This window comes from Argentina silus (assembly GCF_951799395.1).
Source record: "Argentina silus genome assembly, chromosome: 6".
In the NCBI taxonomy this organism is placed as follows: domain Eukaryota; kingdom Metazoa; phylum Chordata; class Actinopteri; order Argentiniformes; family Argentinidae; genus Argentina; species Argentina silus.
In genome coordinates, this window is record NC_139660.1 from 4,185,768 (window position 1) to 4,212,409 (window position 26,642).

Genomic DNA, 26,642 nt, shown 5'->3' on the forward strand with positions numbered 1-26,642 from the left:
AACTCCTGAGGAATGGGCCTGTATTACAATGACAAATGGAAATCTAAAAAGTAAAGTCTTATCTTGTTCCACTAGTAATTGTTCTACTGGGGCTGTGGCTTAATGGCATTCCTGACATCAGTGAACTGACAATCATCCAGACCGAATAGCCGTTCCAGACAGTCTACAAGTACACAACAGCAACAAGAACAGATCCCTCTTCCTTATAAAGTTGGCCTATAATACTGTTATAGGCTAATCTTATTTGCGAAGATATTTTCACAAATTGTAGTATGAGACGTGTGGATACTATCAAATAGCAAAACGAATCGTTAGGCAATGATACAAATATGAAATGAAAATAATTACATTGCTTAGGTGACAGTAATAGCCACCCAATGTATTGAATATATGAGTAAATGCATAATAACAATACAATAAGGAAAGCATTTATTAAGGCCTAAACATTGTGTAGTAAACTGCAAAAAAACAGGCAACTATCAGCCAGGCAAGACTGTAATGACAGCAAGAAAACGCTGTTACTATCAAGGAAAACTAAATCAACCACAAATCCTACATCTTTTACCTTGTCTTTGAACGATCTCTTCTCCAGGTATCCTTCGTAGTAGCAGTGTGGAAGCTGTGCCCGCGGTCGCCCAGGTCGTTTTGAGGCTGCCATCGGCGCGCTCCTCGACGCGGAGTTCGGGACAGTGATTTGATTCCCCGCTCTTGTAGTAAAGTTATTTGGCAATACTTGGAGGACTGGATTTCTTTTCTTTTTTTTTAAGAAGAGGAAAAATCCCCTTCAGAGAGTCACTATTAATAGATCCGAGTGTGATTTGGAAAAGCCCTATATGTACCTGTGCCAAGATTATTTTAGCTCTCCAGCCCCGTTGCCTGTACCGAGACAGGTGTATTGACCTGTCGACTGTTGCGCCTAACGCACGGCATGCTCAACGCTGATTGGTCTGTATACAGCCAATGGTATACAGCGGGCATTCCCAATTTTCCAGCCCTCTGACGTTTTCACAAAGAACTTTTTGCGACATTTATCATCCATAGTATCTTCACAACATCAGAACATTGGAGTCAATTATATATTCCAGACACAATCAAAAACGTTGTTTGTCTAGTTGAATGTGGACTAACGCAATGTAGTTCCTTTTCTACAGTATTGCTACATCAGCGCACCTCCCTGGCCAGAAAGCGGAGGTTTGCTGCCCTCCTCAGGACTCGTTTCATTAATTTGCTCTTTCAGAGATAAAGGAACCTCGCGCGAGGCGAACGTGGGAGAGGAGAAGATTCTCACTGGTGATATGTAGGCAGAGTGGTGGTCGGAGGGCTGAGGGATCGGGCTTTGGAAGGGGCTAAAACGAACTCACAAATTATTGGTTTGCAACGGTTTGTTTTGGTAGTCCTATATGAACATTATACGCTCGCATTCTTTCCATTTTGCATGCCAGAAGCAACATTGTAGCGGCTGGCTCAAAGCACTGAGCGACACTAGTAGATCTTTCCGGAAGCAGGAATTGATAAACAGATGATCTCTGATTCAATATCATATAATCACCCATTCATATTAATATCTATTCCGATGTCTATTTCGATATCGTGTGGAAAAATGGTTGGCACTTGGGACAATACAGAATAGGACAAAAACGTATAGTCTTCAAGGGGAGAGTGACAAGGACGGGAGAGGGAGAAAGAAAGGGGAGGGGAATTGACATTAAAGCAACACAACAAGGAAACTACACTGCAGACACAGACGCCTTCATTTTATGTTTTTGAATAATAGCCGAGGCCAGTGTGGCGAAGTGTATTTATGTAATCTATTCTAAGCATCGCTTTAAAGTAAACTACCCCGAAAAGAAAGCCTTTTGACGAAGTTGGAAATAAAGCCGCTCTCGACGCTTTGAGAGAAATGGGTGAGAATGATAAAATAGTGATTTTAATTATAATACTGGGTGAAATTAATCCTGAGCACCAGGCCGCGCGTTGCGGAGAAATGCAGATTACCTAATGGGATGAGGAAAACAAAGCTCAACAGCATTTAATCTTATTTCATAATGGTAATTAATAAAATAGCAAATTATATTAATTCAGTGTTTTAAATGTCCCCATGGAATTTGTTCTGCTTTGGGAGGGTTCCTACACAAGCCTATAGGACTGACGGGTTTCTTACAGTAGCATTAATTGGAGCCATCACAAATTATCCCAATTAAGTGGGACTAATTAAAGCCTACCTCCAGTACTCTATGATAGCTGTAATTTTAGAAATTAGTCCATTTGAACTGCGATTCAAGTGACAGATTTATGTGAGTGGCTACCTGACCCTATGGTGTTATCACCTCCAAAATATATGGAATGATTTGTTGTATGAAATAACTTTTTCTGCGCTTATGGCAATCCTATTAGGTTACCCATCTCATGTCAAGGTCAGGGTAGCCTGCCTTAACAATCAGTTTGAGATTTTGATTCTGAGATTTGTACACAATTATATGTGTGCGTGTGTGTGCGTGTGCGTGTGTGTGTGTGTGTGTGCGTGTGTGTGTGTGTGTGTCCTCAGACTCAGAGCCGCCCTCGTCTCCACAGGTGGTGGAGGAGGGAGGAGAGGAAGAGGAGGAGGAGCTGAGCGGAGGAGAGGAGGCAGACCTGAGGACTCCCTCGGGCCGTGGCTCCCTGTTGACAAGACGAGGCATCACCCTGCGTGTGCTCCTCAAGGACGGTCTGGTGGAGCCGGGTGATGGAGTGCTGTCCATACACTACCTGGTAATAACACTGTCATAACACTGTCACACCTGCTAATGATATATTAATGGGTTGCATTTATAGAGCTTTTACAAGGTCTTAAAGTGCTTTACTTTGGACGGAGGGATGGGAGAACTCACCTTATACTTATACTACCAGTATGATCATCACACTTACCATTATTTCCCACCAGAAAGCAGTTTATAAAGCGTGCATCTCTCTCCCCCCTCTCTCTCTCTCTCCCCCCCCCCCTTTCTTTGCCCCCCAGGGTAAGAAGTTTGTTGGAGACCTGCTGAACGATGGGAAGATCCGTTGGGTAGAGACGGGACAGATCTTCAACTCCCCCAGCGCCTGGGCCACACACTGCAAGCGCCTGGTCAACCCTGCCAAGAAGTCAGGCTGTGGATGGGCCTCAGTGCGCTACAGGGGCCAGAAGCTGGTGCAGTACAAGACCAGCTGGCTGCACAAGTACCAGCCCAGCGCAGACTTGGTGAGGAGGGGAGGGGAGGAGAGGGGAGGGAGGGGACAGGAGTGGTGGGAGGAAACAAGTGTTGAAATGAAGTGTTTCTCGGGAAGAGAGAGGAGGATCAAAAGGAAGGGGTGATAAGGGAGAAGTTTGGGACAGGTTTGGGACAGGTTTTTCCTTGGCGTACTCCTAGGGGTCTCTGATTTGGTGTTAGATCATGTTGTTTGTATTGTATTTATTGTTTATATTGTTTAGAATTATTTAGTTGTGAAGCCCTTTGTGACATTTGTCTATGCAAAAAGCGCGATACAAATAAACTTGATTGATTGATGGTGAGGAACTGTAGGGAGGATATTGTTGGTATAAAAACTAAGTTTTAATTTGACATTTTTCTTTTTTTTCTTTGACTTTTTTTCCTGTGACGTCAGAGCCTGGCGAGTGAGGGGGAGGATGACGAGATGGGAGACGAGGAGGAGGAAGAGGGGAAGACCGCGGTCCAGACGGAGGAGAAGAACAGAAAGACCAAACCTGAGCTGCACGGTGAGACAGCCCATGTGACCTTCTTATCCAATCAAAGTCTTGGAATAATACACCTGCGCCATCTCATCATGTTCCACTAGTTTTGGGTGGTAAAGTGATGTAACTGAAGTTGTCACCACAGATATCAGCCTGTTGCCGAGGAAAGGGGACAGAGAGAGAATTCCTGTCAGATACTGCACTTTGGGCACCAGGGACGCTGCCAGGTACTGTCATTCATTTGCCCACATGTCGGTATTACGCAACACAAAGTATGTATTATGAAAGTACAGAACAGTGAGGACAGTAAGATTGTAGCCACTGTATACATTTTTTATGACACTTTGACAACTGTCATAGCATGTAAAACAAGTTGTTCTTTAACAGTAGCATGGTGTAATGGTTAGGGAAATGGGCCAGGGAATGTGAGTTTGTGGGTTCAAATGCCAGAGGGGACTCACTACTACTCAGTGTTACTCATCCAACTGTAAAGAAAGTGACTGGTGACAATGCTTATTGTAAGCTATAGAAATGTTTGTGGTCCTCTGTGGCTCAGTTGGTAGAGCATATATACCGAAATGTATGCACTCACTGCAATATAAGTCGCTTTGGATAAAATAGATATTGTTATAAATATATGATTATATTATTAATAATGCACAACCTTTGAGCTGTTGAACGAAGCCCTGTTTTGTTAACACTAATGCAACGTTTGCGTCCACAGGGATCCACACACGCTCGTGGAGCTCTCAGCCTTTTCAGCCATCAACAGGTTCCAGCCTTTCAACGTAGCCGTGTCCAGCAACGTGCTGCTGCTCATGGTAACAACACGTCACCGTCGTAGTCGTGGTATTACGTGGAAAAATATGAATGAATAACAACAGAGTTTGGATTGAAGTGTGTTGTATTGTTTCAAGTTTCAAGTTTCAAGTTTCAGGTTTATTGTTACGTCTCATACACAAGTGCAGGGAGTAAAAGTCTTGGGCTCGGTTCCATGACAATGCAGCATACAAAATACAAATACGCAGTAGTGCAATGAAATAAGGACAAGACAATAAGTGACATAGGACAAGATAAGTGAGACAGTTGGACAGTGACGATTGTTGGACCCATAAGACAATAGACATGACACAATTTACAGTATAAATAGTAAGTAAAACAAAGTAAACTGGGTCAGTGGAATGTCATTATTATTGCACTCTGCCGTTGGTGTAAGAGGTGTTTGTTTAAAGTTGTATTGGAGGGGAAAGTCACATAATATCGCCCCTACTTTAGGATTTCCACTGTCACCTGACCACCAGTGAAGTGGTGGGATATCTTGGGGGACGATGGGACACAAACACGCAACGTGAGTAGTTCGCTCAGAAGTAGGGAAATATACTGAATGATGTCATGAACAGGACATTGCACTGGTAGACTCCGACAGCGAAGGAACTTTCTTAAACATGTATGAAGTTGAAGTTGCTGACTCTTTGTGTTGTCCTCTTTCCTCTTTCCTCTTTCCCAGTACTGACGGTTTTAAGAGCCTTTCCCTGCCGTACAAGATTGGGCGACAGAGATTCTGCCTCTGCTGTTGAGGAAGAGGTGAGTAAATCCTTTAAAACTGCCAGGCTTACAATAAAGGTCTTCTCATGAGACAACCCACTCATTTCATTTCCATTGTATCAATGGTTCACATGAGGTGCCAACACTAATCTTGTCTTCCAATGACCTTTCAGATCTGTCAGAATCTGTTCATGCGAGGGCTGTCATTGGTGGGCTGGTACCATAGTCACCCACGGGGTCCTGCCCTTCCGTCCCTGCAGGACATCGACTCCCAGATGGACCACCAGCTGAGGCTTCAGGGGAGCAGCAATGGTTTCCAGCCCTGCCTTGGCATCATCTGTGGTTAGTGCTGGGGCTGGGGCCGGGGCCTGGGGCATGGGGCTGTGGCTGGGGCATGAGCCTGGGGCCTGGGTAATGGGGCTGGGCCCTGGGGCATGGGGCATGGGCGTCTGAGCCCTGTGACTCAGTACACATGTGTCACACTAGAACTACCACTCTGGCGCTAGGTGCATCTTTGACCTACTCTGAAAGGCTGACTGTCGTTCCTATTTCTTCAGGCCCCTATTACCATGGCAACCAGGGCGTGGCTTCCACCATCACACCTTTCTGGGTAGTGCCACCACCAGAGGTACGTGCAGTGAGTAACTGAGGCCTCTTGAGATATGGGTCTTCAGCTCCAGCCCTGGACGGTGTTATAGGCTGTGCAGGCTGTTGTTCCAGGCTAGCACTGACTGACTGACTGACGGTGACACACCGGAATCTCAACCCGTCGGTCTCAACCACCATGAGTTGAATCAGACCACCAGTGCTGCTGGGCTGAAAGCAAAACCTGCACATCCTGTATCCCTCTGGGACAGGAGTTGAAGATCCCTGCCCTTTTGTTCTTCGCTAAAGTCAAGGAAAAGTGCTGTGTCATGATTGATGGTCGCTCGTCTACCCACAGCAACGGCCAAACGACTACGGCATTCCTGTGGCGGTGGAGGTGACCTACGTGCAAGACAACTTCCTGACCAGCGACGTCCTGAATGAGATGGTACCGTAAGCCTCTGTGTGTCACCAGACACTACTCTAAACGTAGACGTTTCTAGAGAGACAGTGGAGAGATTGTAGAGACGGTAGAGAGACTGACAGGAAGGATGGGTGAGAGAGAGGACGGAGACGTGCAAGATATGTCGAGGGTCGGAATCGAACCTTGCGGTTATGTGATATCTGCTGAGTGTGCTGTGTCCCTAAGCTCCCCACCAGCCGCTATTCTAAAGCGATTATAATTCTCTCTGATGGACACTGTGTTTGAGTGGCACATGCTGCCCTCGCTCTTAGCTTTCTCTGTTGGTTCACCATTGGGTCACAAGGTGTTTATACTCTCTGTTGTGGCACCCACAGATGCTGCTAGTAGACTTCTACAGGGCAGCCCCTGACCTGGTGCAGTTCAATCAGTTTTGGTGTCCCGATACCACGATGATCGCCAAAATCAAGGTTTGATCACACCTTTCAGCCTTTCACAGAAACAGGAACTGCATGCTATTGTAAACTCTAATTCACACTACAGGACTAAATTGAGGCCAGCTGTGCTGTACTGGCCTGGTTAATCATCAACCATAGTGGGAACAGCGAAGCAGGGCTGGAAAGGGCTGGAAAGGACAATTGGAAAGGAAGATATCCGAGCCAGCACAGCACAGCACAGCACAGACAGATGTATGTTTGTCTGCCATTTTCTGTCATTCATTCAGAGATTTCCACCTCACCTGTTTTTCCCTCTCCCCCAGGGCTCACTGAGTGGCCATGCTCCCAAAGACCAGGCCTACTCCCAGATCCTGGAGCACGTCTACAGCCAGCTGAGCATCACAAACTGAGCCAGCGAGTGTGTGTGTGTGTGTGTGTTGGAGTGTGTGTGTGTGTGTTTGAGACACAAATCGGATCACCATAGCAAATTGATAGGTGAAATGCTTCTTCAGGCATTGTGAAGATCTGCTGATCTGTACAGAATCTCAAACACAGACACTCTGTGTGTGTGTGTGTGTGCGTGTGTGCGTGCGTGTGCGTGTATGCATGCACTGGCCTTTGACTGGGAGTCTCTCCGTCCTCTGGCCTGGCTTGGACACAGACATTCTCTAACCTTGCCTTGTGGATGAGACAACTCCAGAGGGGCAAGTGTACCTGCCCTCTATGGCCTTTCTGACTGAGGTCGGTAGCTTGTCACTGACAACGTTTGTACAGTAGGATGCAGACCTGGGTCGAAAAGCATTTGAAATACTTTTGAGCGTTTTCTTGAGCCTGCCTGGGGTGCCAGATGGGGTGCCACCTTTTGGACTATTCCATTGGTTACATTCTGCCAGGCAAACTCAATCAAGCACAGCAAACTTAAGTATCTGAAATCATTTCACATATATTTTTGGAACCCAGTTCTGGTAGGACGTGTGTGATGTGAATGTGACCTTCCTAGCAGCATCTGTCTGTCTGTTTGCAGGTGTTAGATGTCAGCCTGTGGGCTGTTACAGAAGTTGACATGGGAAAATAAGGACCATCCTCTTCCTCCTTATATTCCTGTGCTGTATTTATCATAACTGTGGTGTGTGACTTGTGGAAGTATGAACTATGAACAGTGAACAATGCCTTTGACCTGCTGATTACCTGAAATATTAAAACACACACTGGAACTATTTACCTCAGGTCTCTCTCTCTGTCTTCTTTTTACTAAAAATCATTATTAAAAATACCAATAATGTACTAGTCAAGACTACACCATGATGCTCAAGAATGGTGTCAGGTCAAGGCAGGGGGAAGAGCATGATGCTATGACCAGGGGTGAATTTGGGGGACAAACACATGAGAGGTGAATCTTAAGTCTTTCCTTCATTTTTCAGTGTACAGTCATGAGAAAAAATTAGGACACCCTATGAAAACCTTTGTCTTCTTCAACATATTCAAACATATGGGCATTTGATATTCATTTGAACAATATTGAAAAATGTAGGTAATATAACTAAACAAATACAACTGAAACAAATTATTTAAAAAATGATTGGTAAAATGTAATTAATAGAAATGCAATCTTCTTGTGAGGAAAAAGTTAGGACACCCCCACATTTAGTTCCACTTAAAATGCCTAAAATTATAATAAAGAGCACCACATCAGGTGCAAATGATTAGAACATCGTTACAGAGGATTTTGGAGGAGCCTGTCCTATTTAAGCCTCAGATATTTAGTTTGGTTTGCTCTTGATTGTTGAAGTGAGTTGCATCACCATGGCGAGATCAAAAGAGCTCTCTGAGGCCTTCAGAAGAAAAATTGTAGATGCATATGAGTCTGGGAAGGGATATAAAAAGATCTCCAAACTATTCGAAATTGGCCATTCCACTGTCCGGAAAATAATTTACAAGTGGAGAACATTTAAAACCACCACCAACATGGCCAGGTCAGGCCGCCCAAGCAAGTTCAGCATAAGAGCTGACCGAAAGATGCTTAAAGAAGTCTCCAACAATCCCAGAATGTCATCACGAGACCTACAGGTATCTCTTGCCACAATTGATGTCAAAGTACATGCATCCACCATAAGAAAGAGACTGAACAAGTTTGCATTACATGGGAGGTGTGCAAGGAGGAAACCCCTGCTGTCAAAAAAAAACATCAGGGCAAGACTAAAGTTTGCCAGAGAACACCTAGAGAAAGACCAGAACTTCTGGAACAATGTGCTTTGGACAGATGAATCCAAAGTTGAACTATTTGGGCACAGTAAGAGTAAACATGTTTGGCGCAAAACCAAGACAGCATTTGAGAACAAGAACCTCATACCAACTGTGAAGCATGGGGGTGGAAATGTCATGGTTTGGGGCTGCTTTTCTGCAGCAGGGCCTGGTCAGCTCACCATCATAGAATCCACTATGAATTTTGTATTGTATCAGAGAGTGCTTGAGGAAAATGTGAGACCATCTGTTCGAAAGTTGAAGCTGAAGCAGATGTGGACCATGCAACATGACAATGACCCAAAACATTTCAGTAAATCTACCAAGGAATGGCTCAAGAAAAATAAATTGAGAGTTCTGGAATGGTCAAGTCAAAGCCCGGATCTTAATCTTATTGAGATGCTGTGGATTGATTTGAAACTGGCTGTGCATGCAAGACACCCCTCAAACATCACACAGCTGAAAGAATTCTGCAAGGAGGAGTGGGAAAAACTTTCTCCCAATTGATGTCAGAGACCTGTAGACAGTTATAAGAAACGTCTAATTGAGGTTATTTCAGCCAAGGGGGGCAATACTAGCTATTAGGGCATAGGGTGTCCTAACTTTTTCCTCAGTAGGAATTGGCATTATTGTTAATTTTTCGTTAAATAAATGATTACAAAGTTACATTTTCATAGTTTTTTGTTCAATTACATCCCCTTTATCTATAGACATTGTTAGAAAGAAGATAACATATTGATATGTCCATATTTTTAAGAGAATAACTTAATATTTTGGGGGGTGTCCTAACTTTTTCTCATGACTGTATGTGGTTCAAACCCACAACCGTAGCGTTGTTAGCGCCATGCTCTACCAACTGAGCCACAGAGGACCACATCCTCTCGCCTCCTCAAAGCACATTGGAGATGGCCAGAGGGGAGGGTCCTCAAAAATGTTTTTTAAGAGTGAGACGAGGGGGAGGACGTGAGGAACCGAGGAAAGGCTTTTGAGATTGACCCCTGGTGTGTTGGTTTGGACCAGACTCAGCCTCTCGTATGAAGCTCTGCATAAATGCTTTGCCTTCCATACGATTTCTAACTGATCATCAAATCCAGGTGCAACTCATGAAATAAATAAAAGAACAACTGACTCCATTTATTAAACACCACAGGGAAAAGGTATTTTCTCCATTTATTTATTCAATGAAGGGAGAAGGGGGGACGACAAGCAAGTACAAATATATTGATAATACATGACAATATATTGCGGTTAGGTTTTGTACTCATGACATACCAAAAGTAAAAAGAAAAGTTCAACTAAGACATACATTTACAGGGTATTGAATAGAGAGCTACATGCAAAGATTAATTTAAAAAGGTTTTGTATATAAAAAATAATACTATTGAGTGCCAGAATTATTTATTTTTTTCAAGTTCAAAAGATGATTCTGGTACTGGTATGGATTAGACAGAAAAAACCCTTTTAAAAAAAACAAAAAAAACAACGTAGTGTCACAAAAGGCACATGGGCACACATGCAGACATCTGAACACACCAAGTGCCAAGGCTGGAAATGAACAAAGAACCATACGGTTGGTACAGAAATTCATGACCATAAAAAGTAGCTTGGTTATTTTGGTTTTTGTATTAGTCTTTCCCTCTTTCCTTTTCCAAAGGCACTGAAGCACCCCCTAACAATGAACTCTACTATCTTTTTTGACTCTTCATGGTGTGTGATCCAGTCAGCACCAAGATGCTCTTTAAAGGTTCAGTGTCATTAAAATGAACTATGACCAAGTCTGTAAACGGAGAGGGCTTCAACCCCGGAGTGAGGGTGCTGCTGTGACAGAGCAGAGTGGTAGACAGACAGACAGACAGACAGACAGACAGACAGCAGGCTGGAGGAGAGAGGAGTAGTTGAAACTCATGACCACTGTAAATAACCTGGACTCGTACATTGAAGGGAGAGGTAAATGTCACTCAATATGAGTCCTGTGCAACAGACAACTTACAATTCTGGGGGGGGCTTGTAGCTCTGATAAAGAGATTTGAGTGACAGATTCAACCTTGCCTGTCGGCCATCAGACATCGTTTCTCGACTGGACGTAAATAAGAATCTGGGTAGTAAGGGCTGTTCACAGGAGAACCATCACACAGATAAAACCAGAGGACCTCTTGCCATATATGATCCCATTTTCCCTTTTTGTCCTCTTCTGCATCAACAACCAGTATCCAACCTTTCCCTCATGTTCTCACGACGAGACTCCCTCTGCCGTCGAGTCCAGGAACATACAAACAAAGTCCTGTCTACCCCAGCCCCTCCTACCAAGAGTCCCTGGGAGGAGTTTCATAACATATGAAGAAGTAAACACACACACATATGAATATCGTTAAATGTGGTCTATGTACTGACACGAGAGAGGTTCACAGTCTCATACACACATACACACACGCACACACACACACACACATTGTACACGAAAACACTCACACACCAAGGTGCACGTGAGACACAGGATGCCGCCAGCAGCGTCCTCTATTGAGGCACAAGGACATACACACGCGCTTAAGGGGGTCGAGCTGGGTTTCTATGGAGAAGATGAGTCGTCACGGTGACATACGTAAAAAAAAAAAAACCTCCCCTTCTCACGATATCGCTGCCACATCATGGTTCATTAACCACACATTCCATTTTAAAATCATGCATTTTTGGCTGTTTCCTGTATTGGACAGATTTGACAACAGACACATCAGGAGCACTAAAGCTAACAGGCCTCATATCTTACTAATGACACTATGTATCGAGAACCCCTAGGGAAAAGCACGTCTTTAAAAAGGTGAAATGTTAGTGTCTGGTGTGTCTATAGGGGCTTCAGTCTCTCCTGCTTGTGTCAGTAACCCCCCCCCCCCCCCCCCCACCCCCCACAGTGGAGTGCACCTCCCACTGGAGTGAGTCCCCTACACACACGGCATCTCATTGGAGGACCGAGGAGCAATCTAACAATTGTGCTCATGCACTACACATACAAATGTATATCACAAGGCTGAAATCAAATACGGTAACAAATAAAACACTGTCTGAGGCCTTGTGTGCTTGCCTGGGGCTAAGGTCGAGAGAGCGTTGACTGCTGGAGGACAGGGCATGATGCTCTATGCTGGAGTCCATGAACCGACAGTAAATACTGTATGTAAATACTGTACATCACGACTACAAGGCATTTGTTGTTCACTGAGGAGAATGGTAGTCTCAGCCTGGCCAGCAGGGGGCACCAAGAGATGAAGTCCAGTCAGAATCTACCATTTCAATCACTGTACTGTCAAGTGTGGATTCCTTGGATATAAGGAAGGCATTCAGCCAAGTCCATGCTTATTTTCCGTCTATGTTTGGCTAGTCAGGCTTTAAAGAAACTTAGTAAGTGACTAAACGTTACTTTGACAATTGGCTGCAGTTTTGAGATACAATAAGACATACAATCATGGCTATAAACTTTTACAGAGTTAAAATAACCAGTTTAACTACAGATGTTCTGTACATGTATTCTGCTTACCATTAAATAAATCAACTCTGACTAGAGATTTAATTCAAATCCTCTCTTTTCTACAAGGGTATCTGTGGTTGAAGGTGCACATTACTCTTGAACATTTACAGCCAGTCAGGATTTTTGTTTGTTTCATTCGTTTGGGTAACATTCTGTATCTATCCGTCTTCCTGTCTTCCTTTTTCCATGTGCGGGAGGGAGGGGGGTGGGGGGATTATATTCAATTCTTTCCTTTTCTGAACTGGAATGTGAGAAGCCAACATCTTCCAATTTCCCTCCTTTCGAAAGTCCAGATGACAAAGTGCCAAAGAGTACAGGTACGTCTGTGATGATGGTGATGATGATGAGGATGAAGACTCTAGGATCTGTCCCACTGGCTCCTTGTTCCCTCTCTCTCTCTCTCTTTCCCTCTCTGTTTCTGTCTCTCCCTCTCTTAATTCCTCCCCCCCTCCCACCCCCGCCCCTCTCTCTAGGCAACAAACTCTAGTGTGACAGGGGAGTGACCACTTCCACGTAGTTGAGAGGGAAGAATCCTGATTGGCCGCGCAGCATGCCCTCGTACCAGTTCTCGTCGATCTGATTGGTCAGGGTGATGATGTCGCCCTCGCGGAAACCCAGCTCTCCCTCGTTCTCTGGGTCAAAGTCGTACAAGGCCTTAGCACATGGCTGTTCTGAAGCTGGACGACAGACAGGAGAGAGAGAGAGAGAGAGAGAGAGAGAGAGAGAAAGAGAGAGAGAGAGAGAGAGAGAGAGAGAGAGAGAGAGAGAGAGAGGAAAAAGTGAATGTTTAAATTAGTGAACATCATACTAGCAGTCCCAGCCCCTCTACCTCCCCCTTCTTTCTTTCTTCCCTCCCTCCCTCCCTCCCATGACACAGACAGAGCTGGAGCAGTGTCAGCCCTGTGGTTAAGCACTCTGCATGGCTGCAAGACCAAACACACTGAAGCCTCACACGGTGTTAGTGTTACAGACGTGAGTGAGTGTGCAAGCGCCAAAGCACAGTGCACACATCAGTAGTGATCCCATGGCAACGACACACTCCTGACAATGTCCCCCATCCCAGTGAGACCACCATGTGAGTAAAACCACACCCTGTGACCCAGTGTTTCTCCATTACTCTCTATCCATCTCCCACTGAGCTCAGACAGCGAGCGACACACACACACTTTTGTCCCCAAACAATTTCCTCATTGTATCAGTTCACCCCACAGGCTGTTGGCACATCACAGCACAGAGAATATGGGGAGGGATTTACTACTGACTTTTACACCATTGTGCAACACATCCCACATCCCAATCAACCTATAGGACCAATTCCATGAATCAGAGTTGAGAAACAACGGGGGGAGTTACAGGGGCTTTGTGTGTGTGTGTGTGTGTGTGTGTGTGTACCACTGCAAAGGGAGTCCGCATTCAGCACAGTAGGTTAGGCCGTGTCAATCAAAAAGCTCTGAGCTTAAATTAACACTATTCAGACGTCCAAACTAAATGGAGAGTCATGAGTTCCCCCCCAAAAAAGTTTAGTGAACATCTACAACAAAGATTTGCTAGGCAATCAAGAGAGCTTGTTGATATGACACATTTTGGATTATGTCGACCATTTCACACAGGTGGCTCGTCCACCAGCCCGACACCAACACACTCTCTGACTCACGCAATCTGGACTTCCGAAATGACAATCTGGCGGGGAGGAAAGACGGCTCTGATGAAGTCACAGGAAAAGAAGAACAAGGTCAACTGGAGACCGGAGCAACCACCTGACAGCTGAACCCCCCCTCCTGTTTACTCGGTGTGTGTGTGCACGCACACGCACACTACAGACACAGACACAGACACACACACACACACACTAAAGGTACACAGAGATGCACACGCACACCACTCATCGTATGACGCACGCACGCACGCACGCACACACACACACACACGCCAAACTCAAAAGGAACCAGTCTAAAGGCTACAGAAGTGAAATAAGGATGCGAGAGCCGCCTCTCACCTGAGTTGTGTGAGGGGGGCGGGACAACCGAAGATGTGTAGCCACCATTTGATTGGTCGTTATCTCCAAAATCAAAGACGGGCTTGGGTTTGGGCGTGAACTCACGACGTGGTCGAGTCTGGGCCTCACTCATCCTACAGAGGGAGGGGGAGAGGGAGGGAGGGGGCGAGAGAGAGAGGGTGGGGGAGAGAGAGAGAGACAGACAGTTAGGCTGGAGCAGTACTGCAGCTCCAGAGAACACAATGGACTATACTTCACTACCCTCTACAAGTAGCAGTAGACTGACGGACTCTGAGTACCAGATGGCGAATTGGTGAGAAAGCTACAGACTGATATAAATGTTATACAAGGAACAACTCATTCACTGCTATTGGAGGTCAAGCAGTGTGCGAACGGATTCAAGTTCTCTGATTGCCCCTTTGATGCCCCCCATGTTCAACCACAGGGACACAGTGACACAGATATGGTGTGGCCCTCCGGGCTGGTTGTGACTAGGAGAGGGTGGAACTTGCCTGCCTGTAATCCACTGATAAAGGGTCAGATAGGTTGAATTGGGGTCAGGCAGGGTAATCTGATCCTCCATCAGCTGTTACAGGGGGTGTTGTGAGGGGCTGGGGCTACATTCGCTTCTAAATAGTTTTTCAGAGCACAGGAGGACACAGTGAGATAAAATCACTGAAGGTAAAAGGCTGTAGGACTGAGCCAGTGTGTCCCTGTATCTGTATAGATCCATAACAATATCAGTTTCCACAGTTTTCCGAAGGTTGGGCAGGAACCTGTTCTCTGTATTTTGTTTATAGCAAAGCATATCTAATATTGATAATCTGTCTCCAATGCAATTGTCACTATGTGCAAATAGTTGTTGAGTTTGTGCTGATCTCGTGCAAGACAGGTCAAATGGAATGAATCAAATGAGGCTTCACAGAGAAAAGTCAAGGGCTGTGGGACTCAGCCAGTGGGTCCCTGTATCTGTCCCTGGATCTGTCCCTGTATCTGTCCCTGTATCTGTCCCTGGATCTGTCCCTGGATCTGTCCCTGAGTTTCTCCAGTGACTTGGCTTTAGGAGGCTGGGACTACATTTGTATTCATGCCAATCGATCAATCAATCAATCAATCAATCAATTAGCTTTGAGGGCACCTAAGAACACACTTTATAGAATATCTAAGTGGCCTACGGTTAGGGTTAGGGTTGGGTACCTGTCCCTGAGTTTGTCTGAGAGCTCCTCCAGGATCTGTACGGCCTGCCTGTGGTACTGCAGCTGAGACTCCACCAGAGACGACAGCTGGCTCACCTGCTCTATCTGTAACACACACACACACACACACACACACAGGTTACTTAGTGCACAAGTGTACACACCAGACACAGCTGGCTCACCTGCTCTATCTGTAACACACACACACACAGGTTACTTAGTGCACAAGTGTACACACCAGACACAGCTGGCTCACTTGCGCTATCTGTAACACACACACACACAGGTTACTTGTACACGCACTGTACACACACATACACACTCAAACCCAGCCCATGGTCACCTTGATACACACATGAGTAAGCACGCACAGTGTCATTCCCCTGGATAACAAGTTTAACATTCCGGTTAATAAATAATCTGTCCAATGGTGTAAACAGAAAGCTGCATTCACAGTATTGACATACACCCTCAACAACGTACGCCCATGGGTAGGGCTGGCATGGCCATGGGAAACATATTCTAAACCAGCTGGCTATGAATAAAGATAGGAGCTCATGTTTACCTATTTAATATGCTATTGTTACGGTTGTTATCCAGGGAGGTAAATGTTGGAACAGAGAGATTTCCAGCCCATAGATGGCACTAGTCCTCCTTAGGAAACTAGCAGATAAGCCATCGCTGAGGAATAAAACTGAGCAACACAGCGTAATGAAGTCATTAAATAATCACCTTCAGCTAGATGATCACGGGGGAATTCCTAACTACATTCTGAATGACATCATCAGGGAGACATTCAAAAAGACACACACTAGTGCTGTCCCGATACCAAATGTTGACTTCGATACCGATACCAGCTTAAGTGTCAAGATTTCGATTCTTAAACGATACCATGGCAACCAAAAAAACGATAATGAATCCATAATTAGATTTGATAGCTGATATTTGAATTAGTATACTAATATTAATATACTATGGTCAACAACAAATGAGTGAACACAAAATATTTGTTTACATTCATTCAATATAACCGAAAATATAAGGATATATCTGTCAATCTGGCCATAATACAGGCCCAGGTCTTATCTCAATGACATGAATATTTCACTAATTTATGGTATGCCTAATCTTGAGATTTAATTTTTAAATCTAACAGGGATGGAACATCCGGCAAAGGCACATGATCACAGTTCACCAGGAGAGTTTTTTTTAAACTCACTCGCTTGCTTGACTGAATATTTGAGGACATGCTGAACTTAATTTCCATCCCTGAACGTGTTATGTTATTGAATCATGTATGTAAGCATATCCTTAGCCATCAGACCTATTCGCTGACCTGTCGTGATTTTAACTCCTTGAAAGAGGTCAGGATGCCTATCAGAAAGATGCTTGGCTAACTGTGACGTGTTGCCTCCCTTTGACTGCACGGCCTTGTAACATGTTTTACAAACAGGCTTCGTGATTTCTGTCGGCTCGCCGTCATCGTTGGCTCTAGAAGCAAAGTAACGCCAGATTTCACTTCTGGCATCCTGTTTATCAACAAGCTGGGGACGGCCAGCATCCACACATGCGGCTTCCATCCTTCTCCTTGTCAACGCCGCGTGTGCGTTTGTTCAGCGTTGTGTTTCCCAGCCACACGCCCACTATGCATGCAGAGAGCATGCCAGAGCGCACTGCCGCCCCCCCTCCCCCCCTCCCCCCCGTGAGCATATCGACAAATCACACTTATAAGATAATATTCCGCACAGCTCAAAGTAAATACTGTGTGAGGCATTTATGGTATATATATATATATATATATATATATATATATATATATATATATATATATATATATACATACACACACACACACACACACACACATATATATATATAAAGGGTTCTAAATGTTCTGAGTATAGAACTGTTTTCAAAACAGGGAATCTTGATACCTTTGTAGAACCAGTTCGGCGTGCAACACTAACATGCACACGCACGCGTGCACACCCACACGCAACTGGTACTCACATCAGTCTCCAGCAGGTTGTACATGCTGGTCTCTGCCACCTCCTTGGACTCGTGGAACTTCTCCAGTGCCTGTCTGACCTCCTCATCTGGGATCTTCCCCTGACGTTTCTTCTTGTAGTCGTAGTCCAGACGCCTGCCTTCCAGCTTCTTCAGATGGTGCTGGGGGCGGGGGGCGGGGGAGAGGAGGGAGGGAGAGGAGGAAGGGAGAGGAGGAAGGGAGAGAGAAAGAAAGGGGGGAGAAGGAAGAGATGGGGATAATGAAAGAGGCGATGGAAGAAGAAAGAGTGCAGAGGGGATCAATGTCGTCCATTTGTAAAACACAGGACAGTGACAAAGTTTTCTTCCCCGGATGCCTTGTCTGACATGAATTTCAGCAGCAGACATGAGCGTGTGTTATACCTGTATCTCTCTGAGGTCCTTGTCACACAGCCCTTGTAATGGATCGATAAAGTTCTGTTTGACATCAATGTCTAGAGAGTCTTTCACCTCCGCCAGCCTCTTCATGGTCTCACCTGCGTCACAAAGAGCACCACCTGCAACACAGCAAAAGGAGGACGCATTCACAGAGCCATATACACAGACGAAACACATCTCTCCAACACAACAGGTGCAATTCCTCCAAACACAAGCACAGAGAGACAGACACACTCCCCCTGCCCATCCAGCACACACACGCACATGCACACGACACACACAGACACACACACAGACCCCCCCCCCCCACACACACACACCCTACCGAAGTTGTTTTCCTCCCCTAGGTCCCGGCCGTACTTGACCATGCACTCTCCCAGCAGCCCCTCTGCCTGGGGGTAGCCTGGGTTCTTCACCTGCCCACGGATCTTAGACATTGTGTTCAACATGGACAGCTTCGCCCGCGATGCTGAGGGAGAAACAGAGGGGGAGAGATGTGTTAAGGCATGTCTATTCAGTCCACATAAAACAAAAGGTATTTTAATTTCACCCCCTTCATGAGACAATTATCATTCATTTGAATTGAAGGTGAGACTGTCGTCCATCCAGAGTGTGTGTTGGTGGTCCATCTTCTCACCTGGGTTGGGCTGCAGGTACTCTGAGGTTTTGGAGATCACCTCCACCACAGCTTTACTGGTCACATCGACTTTCTACACAACACAGGGGGGGACATCACTGACTAGTCACTAGTGACTACAACCTCACACAGACAACACTACCACCAGCAGAGATCAAACAGAACACATTCCTTTTTAAGTCATTGTAAGACTATCCCTTTGCGATGAAGCTTGTAATGGGTTATGGAAAGAGGCGATCTGATGTGTGTTTTCAAAGAGGCGATCTGATGTGTGTTTTCAAAGAGGCGATCTGATGTGTGTTTTCCTCTATCTGAGCAAATTGTGGTGAAACGCGCAATAACCGGTTCCTTGTTGGTGTAGATTGGGGTTGGTGACAGCTGAGTGCTCGTGACAGCTGTTTCGGGCAGGAAGGGCAGGTGTGCGTCTACATGTATAGGCCCTACGTGTCTCCGCAGATGGCTTTCACACACCTACTCTACTGACATAGCACACAGCCTGCAAACTGAGCCCGCTCACTAACAGCTGACTCTGCACTCCCCGGCTACATAAAACATGATGCAACAGTCCCTACTTCAAACTCGTGTCATCGGGGACCATCTACCTGTATGGAACCTGTATGTGAATGTGGTGGCATTATAAGGCCTTACAATACCATACAGTACTGAATAATGAGAAATGTATTCAAGCATAGGCTGCTGTTTTTGCCTTTTGTCCTCGATCAGTGCCATGATCCAGGTCCTGTGTGTGTGTGTCTCTTGTGTGGTGAAGTCAGAACGCCACGCTGTGAGAGCCAGCAAAGATACAAAGGAATTTCCAGACGGAGGTATTCTTACCCGTTCCAAATCTTTGAAGTCATCGTCCAGTTTGGTTCCCTCTGCACCCCCGACCTTCTCACTAACCATCTACAGAGAGGGGGAGAGAAGGGGAGGGTCACCACCACACAATACATGCTGTTCATAGGAGAGAGGATCAGAGAGACCACAGGACTAACGTTGTTTATTCAATCTTTTCCACTGCTCATTGTAGAGAAAGCACAACATGAGCAGAATTCAGTTTGCACACAAGTCTAGGTTTTAATATATATATATATGCCATTTAGCTGATGCTTTTATCCAAAGCGACTTACATTGCAGTGAGTGCATACATTTCAGTATATGTGGTCCCAGCTGGAATCAAAACCTAACCGTTGGGAATCAAAACCTAACCCACAACCTAAGCGTTGTTAGCGCCATGCTCTACCAACTGAGCCACAGAGGACCACAGGTTTTAACATGGCAACATTTCATTTTGAACTGGAGCTGGCCTGCTATCCTGCTGGCCTGCTATCAAACCAGCTTGCGTACTTAGCAAACTCTATAGCTGTACTTATGACATCACAATAGTAGGAGTTGGCTAAAGCACACAGATTACAGGACGGAGGCCTTGTGAGAAACAAGACCTCGTGACAAAACACTTTATGGGAGTTCTTCTCCATTATCACGCGGATAAACTCAAGGACACATAAGCAAACAGAAACACAGACGCCATTGGGGATATTAAGTCTCTGTGAGCTGCAGAGCAGAGCTGACCATTGGAGGCCCAGCCCCTATCCTGTGCAGACGCTGGGGAAATTCTTTACAGTGACCTGGGATGAATAATAAGGACCAGACGCTGCCCGAAGATATCAAATATCAATCAGTTTCTTCAAAGGAAATCAGTAGATCCAACGTCACGATCTTATACTGTAGCTTGACGAATGCATCCCAGAGGTGTCAGCTCATTGTAAGGCATGGCACGGAATGAGGAACGGTATCAAACAGACGTCTACCTCCACCAGCCTCCCCATGGTGTGAACACTAAACGGGATACCTTGCAGGTTGATCTCAATCATGGGCGCCAGCAGGCTGGCAGGCCACCCTCGCCCTCAATTTACACATTTACACTCCTTCTGCCACTATCTTACCCCCTGTGGAAAAAAGACTGCTCCATGAGCCCTGTGCTTTTAGCACTGTACACGTGTTAAACAAATTCACCCCACCCCCACCACCCCTCCCTCCCCCCCTCCCTCCCTGTTGCACTGACTGAAGTCACGTCTGCTCTCTCAAAACTATTTCGACAATATTTGATGTCATATTTCCACTTTTAGCCTTCAACCAACAGGCAGAGTCACCCAGAGTCATCCACATTGATCGGTAAAATTCTAAAGCAGAGAGAGAAACAGGGAAGAAGAAAAACTTGAGCCTTATTCATGCTTCCAAGTAAGACCATGACAGCCTATCAACACAGTTGTTGTTGCGCCATCAGTCACACGAGTCACTGTTTTTCTTCGTAATGATCTATCTATCTGTCAAAACAACGCTGGAGACGATCGCATTTTGTTCTCCCCCCTTTTCTGGCAATGTTTATTTCAACAACGACAATATTCAACGTTTTTGAGATTACGTAAACCTCCATGTTAATTGAAAGCATGTGGTGTTTTTATGACGGAATGTACGAGACACATTCAACATGTTTTTAGCTCACCCTCTGACTGTACTCAACTCTCTCTGTTTAGGCTACGCTCCTTCACACTTAAAGAGAGACAAAAACGCTGCCTTCAACCCGTTCTAGCCCTGCGTTAGAGGAGCACCTTGGTCTACAGTACATTACAGTATGCTCTCCCTTGCAGTCCTGAACATGTGAGACTGAGGAGGTCTAACTGAGTTATGAACAGGGGAACAACAACAGCTTGTGAGGACAAAGAGACGTCTCTACAGCAGAGCAGACACTGCCGGTGCCAAGGCACCACATTTAGCCTGTGGACGCTGGCCTCTTAGGCCTTATGGAATTGTATTCCAATCTGAGAGGGGGCTCTCCGACACTCACCCTCCCAAACATGAAGGAAATCTGAAATGTTAAAAAATGTGTTTTTTTATGTGTGTTTTTTTACCTCTTCTGAAGCCTGAACCTCTTCTGAGTCCTAGAAGATTGTTTAATAATTAAAGATCCTTTTGTAGTGTCACATGGATTTTACACTGTAGGCCTAGTCTTTGGCACTTGCTGGAAGGGTTGGCTCAGCTACCATTAGGTCAGAGTAATAAACTGTGGTATTAGGAAAACCGCGACACCCTGAAGGACGGAGGACAGGTCGTAAGTAAAGACACACACACAAACCTATTTAACAGTCAGTAACAAACTACAGTGAAGACAAAGTTAAACTTGCGGCTCAAAAGACATTAGGCCTGGTCATAGACTACCTAGATCTATCCTATGGCTTCCAAACACGCATCGAGTTTTGCTACTCATCAAAACCCAAATGAGATCATGGCATGTGTACTACAGACAGGAGCCTGTGGAGGACATAATTAGTGCGTTGTGCCAGGAAGTGGCCCTTTAATGGAAAACACATTTGAGGCAACAAAGCTTTAAGGTGTAAACTCACATGGTGTAGCGATCATGGACTTACACATCACAGTTACAATTATTATTGAGAAAACAACACACACTGATTTTCTGATCCGAGGCGTTGACAATGGCCAGGAATTCAGGTTGTGACACGTTTCCATAATAATGCATATGCATGCTGTTCTAATATGTAAACCAGAGAATGGATAACCATTATTTCCACAGAGGATCTGGGGGAGAAAGTCCAGGGATGGAGAGGGAGAGGGGAAGGTGACTCATGCAGAGGAATGAGTGTAGGCACAAAGGCCAACCACATCCAGAGCTGTAGGCCTAGCTGAGAGACTCAGTCAGTGTCTTCCTTAGTCCATGAAAATGAGATGGTTTCATTTGCATCAACAGGTCAGAGAACCTAGTTGCCATTGAGCTCTGCCCCTGGCCACTAAACATGATACACAGCAAAAATGTTAGCAGCAGCAGTTAGCTGTTCACTCATATCACAAAAGTCTGAACTATGAAACAGTGCTCCTGAAAGAAGACACACAAAAAACATGCTGAGACAGCTTGATGAAGATCATCAAAGGGGAATAACAAATCCTCTGCCAACCACAACTGTTACGTGGGGTCTCTCATGACAAGAAGTGGAGTCACATCTCAGTTATGCAGTGAGGCAGAGGCTCACAGGGCCACATGCGTGGCTAGCCCCTAGATAGAGAAAGAGAGAGAGAGAGAGCACACAGCCTGGAAATAGAATCCCTTTTACACAAAGAATGGTGTGATTGTCGTCTTATTGGGAGAGAGACAGCGTGATGGTTAGTCAGCTGCCTCCTTAACAATGGGGGGAACTGCTGCCAGGCCTCTTCCTTACGAACAATACCATAGAAACTAACACATTCAATAAACGACACCTGAATCTCCGGTCATGACATCAGTCTCACATTGGCCTCACATATAAAGGGACCCTGAGGGAACCTTGCTGGTCAAATGTGCTGAGAGGAAGAAGAAAGAACTATAGGCCTGCTGTAAGTCTGCATACATGTACATACATGTGTAATTGATTCCTATGCAAATCAGAGACCCTATAAAAACAAAGATATTAATTCCAAAATTACATGAACTATTATCCTTGCATTTTAGCTCATTTTAAGAGTGTCATAGGAGAGGCTCTGAATACTTATGTACATGAGGTATTTCTGTATTTCAATTTTAATAAATTTACAGAAATGTCAAAAAACTTGTTTTCGCTTTGTCATTCTGCGGTATTGTGTGTGGATTGATGGCAAATTCTTTTAATTTAATCCATTTTAAATTGAGCCTATAACACAACAAAATGTGGAAAAAGTGAAGGGGTCTGAATACTTTCCGAAGGCACTGTGTATCATGTAAAGTGAATGTGAGATTATGGAATAAATACATTTGAGAGAAAGTAGTGAAAGTATATGTATTGTGAAATGCATGCTGTAAGTGTAAATGCAAGTATTGAATGACATTTACATTTTTCTTTTTTTTTACATTTTCTTCTTCACCCCCACTACCCCCTGCACAAGTTCTCTCCTGCTAATAAATAAATAACCTACTGGCATTACGACTGCCAACGGCCGCTGGTGTGAGCATTGATTACTTTGATGATTCACTTACTTAAACAAATGTATTTGTTGTAAGTCGCTTTGGATAAAGGTGTCTGCTAAATGCCGTAAATGTAAAAGTGTGAGGTCTCTTGTAACATGAATAACAGCCTACTCAGTGATAGTACTACAACATTCATGTGTGTCAGATGGACGGCAAATGAGCTTACATTGACTGACGGATATTAATTGCATGAAGCTGAATTGTCTGTGTGTAACTATGTAAGCAGCAGGCAGCAGTAATACCACTGTATATGTTAACATAACCTTTAGAGCTGCATATGATCCATCAGCTGACCGCTTCCTCTGAGTTGAATATGATAGGATCAGCCACCTGCAGCCTCCACTCTGACCCACCATTTCCTCTAACATTCCATCCCACTTCCCTCTACATGGTGCAAAGCCTAAGCCTAAGTATGATATGGCCTAAGTATGATATGGCCTAAGCATGATATGGCCTAAGCATGATATGGCCTAAGCATGATATGGCCTAAGCATGATATGGCCTAAGTATGATATGGCCTAAGTATGATATGGCCTAAGCATGATATGGCCTAAGCATGATATGGCCTAAGCATGATATGAAGCCATACGCATTTTAACATTGACGATCGGATAAGATATCAGTGGATTATATAATTGTGTGTGTGTGTGTGTTTGTGTAGGCCCAACGTTTTCCAAGTATGTTGGACATTTAGTGGGAAAGAAAAAGGGTTAGTTGGAAAGCAAGGGCGTGTGGGGTGCATCTGCAGATATCCACTTCTAAAGCCAGCTTCCTGCATTCCAGAAGAGAAGAGAAACTGAGCAGTAGCACATATGAAACCAATTCCTACAATTAAGTTCAATCTCCTACACCGCCGTTGCAAGTGACTGCAAAACTACAACCTGCAAACTCTCAGTAAGCGTGTTATTTGTGTCAGTGGTGTCTTGGGGAAGGACATCATATTTCTTGCTGACGGCAAGTATTTTTGGACTCGTGGAGTTCTGGCAAGAAACTACAACTGCATTGCAGTCCAATTAGAGAGAGCTCTCCCTCGTTCGTCTTCTTTAGCTCTGCGCAACACAACGCAATGAAACACACACACACACACACCCCCCCCTCCATTTTCCGTAGTACTTGCGACCATAGAGTTGGATAGACTCTTTCCTCCATAGCCCTATCTTTTTTATCTTCCCAACAGGGAACTGGGGCCCGTTCCTGGCAGGAAGTTGGGGCAGAAAGAAAATGTCTTTCCTGCTGAGATCAGCAGGGACAGGAAGAGACAGACTCAAAAGTCTCTTTTAATTATCAACAACCAGAACTTGAGATCAGGGCTCAAGCTGAGAAAAACAAATCAAAAACATTTCTGCGCTGCAATTTTACACTGCAAATTCCCAAGGTAAAACTGTAATCTGAAATCACACCTCTAAAGCAATCACACCAAAGATAATCATCTCACACTCTCTCTCTCACACACACACACACACGATATCCTCAGGGTACAAGATTTAAATGTTTTTGTGTGGGCCTACACACTCACAGCGGGTGTTGAATGACAACTGTCATATTGGACACAGGCACTATTCCTCATCAAAGTTTGTAGGCTACCAGCTGCAGCTATGGTACCTGTCAGGAATGTTTTCCTTGACGACAAGCTAAACATATGCTAATGTTTTAAAGATAACTTGGCAGCAACCTAGCTAGTTGCGAACTGTCAAGTTATCAATTGTTCCACAGACAGACAAAACTGATATTCTAATCTGTAACATCATACAAAAGGTTATACTGTTAGCATACTGTGGCTTGCATAATGTAGCTAAAACTTACTGACAAACAAAGTTACTGCAACAATGTTAGTAGACTAGCTAGTTAGCTAGCAATTCACTCACAGTTAGAATCCGTTATTTGTTCCCCCTAACCAATGTAACAATTACATATACGACTAGCTAAACATGCCTATATGTGCAAATAGAGAGACACATAAACTGACCAGAGTTTTGATTTAGATTTCAAATAAAGCAACAAAGTCAGCATTAAACTGGCTAGCTAATCCGATCAGCTATGCTAGCTAGCTAGCTTTCAGTTACACAGGAGGAAAGTTGTTTGCTAACCTGGCTGGCTTTATAAAACTGCTTCTTGAAGCCCGCTACAGACATCTTGGAGCCGTACTGTTTTTCACTTTCACCGTAGGCTTGAATTAGAGACAACAACTTAAACACTAAATTGTTAGCGAGTAACGCAGTGGTTTTGGATGAGAAGTCATAGGACTCAGCAGCCGTCGTTCAAACCGCTTGTCTGGACACGCCAACTGATTGCTGGCTGACCACGTCTACGACAGTTCTGAGGTTCACCAGCGTGACTAGAGTGGAGTTTTTCTACAACTATGCAGATATGCAAACAGCGTGGATAGACCTAGAAGTACTCTGCCTATTGCTACGGGTCCATCAACACAATGTACACTTTCACGAAGCTGCACCTATTCCCTGCCTCAACAAATCCCTGCGCTGCACATTCCTGAGTTTGCAGACGGTTCAGCCATAAGCAGGCGCACGGCGCCTACTACCGAAGGCAATAGGTAGTGTCACACACAGTATGGTGTCACGAACCCTGAACTAGCCTACCTTGTCCACCGTAGGGTGGCAGTAATGTTCTTCAATATCTAGGAGCCTTTGTGTCTCAAATTCAACCGTAGACTTTTACTCAACTCATAGTCTCAACTCCAAACGGTATAAACCTTGTATACTTTACATTATTATCCTTAACGTTTGTATGATATGATAAATTATTACACAGATACCTCGAAGAACAGTAATGTTGATTGTATGAATAATAATACAGTTTTATTGTGAAGCGCGTTTGAACTATCTCAAAGCGCATAAAGTTTTGCGTTGGCCGGGAATCGAACCCGGGTCAACTGCTTGGAAGGCAGCTATGCTCACCACTATACCACCAACGCTCACACATTCAC

The 26,642-nt window shown here is 44.8% G+C and overlaps 4 protein-coding genes across 7 annotated transcripts in view; 2 read left to right on the plus strand and 2 right to left on the minus strand.

Moving 5' to 3' along the window:
• Positions 1–876, minus strand: part of LOC310805423 (signal-transducing adaptor protein 1-like) — a 9,426-nt gene extending 8,550 nt beyond the window's left edge. The window contains exon 1 of the mRNA XM_083671101.1: positions 566–876. Coding sequence (XP_083527227.1) covers positions 566–658 — 93 coding nt within the window. The 5' untranslated portion in view covers positions 659–876. The remainder of the gene's footprint in view (positions 1–565) is intronic.
• gna15.1 (guanine nucleotide binding protein (G protein), alpha 15 (Gq class), tandem duplicate 1) overlaps positions 1–4,679 on the plus strand; it is a 159,539-nt gene extending 154,860 nt beyond the window's left edge. Inside the window, exon 9 of the transcript XR_014554242.1 lies at positions 4,647–4,679. The gene's annotated coding sequence lies outside the window, so the exon portion shown is untranslated. The remainder of the gene's footprint in view (positions 1–4,646) is intronic.
• On the plus strand, positions 1,070–7,913 carry mpnd (MPN domain containing). 2 transcript variants are annotated; one of them, XM_083671103.1, is made up of 13 exons: positions 1,070–1,904; positions 2,546–2,748; positions 2,996–3,217; positions 3,622–3,733; positions 3,855–3,936; positions 4,434–4,530; positions 4,985–5,057; positions 5,217–5,293; positions 5,428–5,596; positions 5,812–5,891; positions 6,198–6,287; positions 6,638–6,730; positions 7,021–7,913. In XM_083671103.1, exons 1-13 carry the CDS (start codon positions 1,901–1,903, stop codon positions 7,105–7,107), a joined length of 1,389 nt encoding a protein of 462 aa, XP_083527229.1. In that variant the 5' UTR covers positions 1,070–1,900; the 3' UTR covers positions 7,108–7,913. The 2 variants fall into 2 exon arrangements, with proteins under 2 accessions (XP_083527229.1, XP_083527230.1); XM_083671104.1 differs by having other exon boundaries at positions 1,071–1,904; positions 5,812–5,882.
• A 3,941-nt stretch (positions 7,914–11,854) lies between these two features.
• On the minus strand, positions 11,855–25,971 carry sh3gl1b (SH3-domain GRB2-like 1b). Of its 3 annotated transcripts, none has more exons than XM_083671112.1 (10): positions 25,786–25,971; positions 19,543–19,611; positions 18,709–18,781; positions 18,397–18,540; positions 18,057–18,190; positions 17,658–17,816; positions 15,649–15,752; positions 14,452–14,585; positions 14,110–14,157; positions 11,855–13,132 (listed from the first exon to the last, which is right to left on the minus strand). In XM_083671112.1, exons 1-10 carry the CDS (start codon positions 25,828–25,830, stop codon positions 12,939–12,941), a joined length of 1,104 nt encoding a protein of 367 aa, XP_083527238.1. In that variant the 5' UTR covers positions 25,831–25,971; the 3' UTR covers positions 11,855–12,938. The 3 variants fall into 3 exon arrangements, with proteins under 3 accessions (XP_083527238.1, XP_083527239.1, XP_083527240.1); XM_083671113.1 differs by lacking the exon at positions 25,786–25,971 and adding an exon at positions 19,836–19,950; XM_083671114.1 differs by lacking the exon at positions 14,110–14,157.
• Positions 25,972–26,642: the final 671 nt, after the last annotated feature.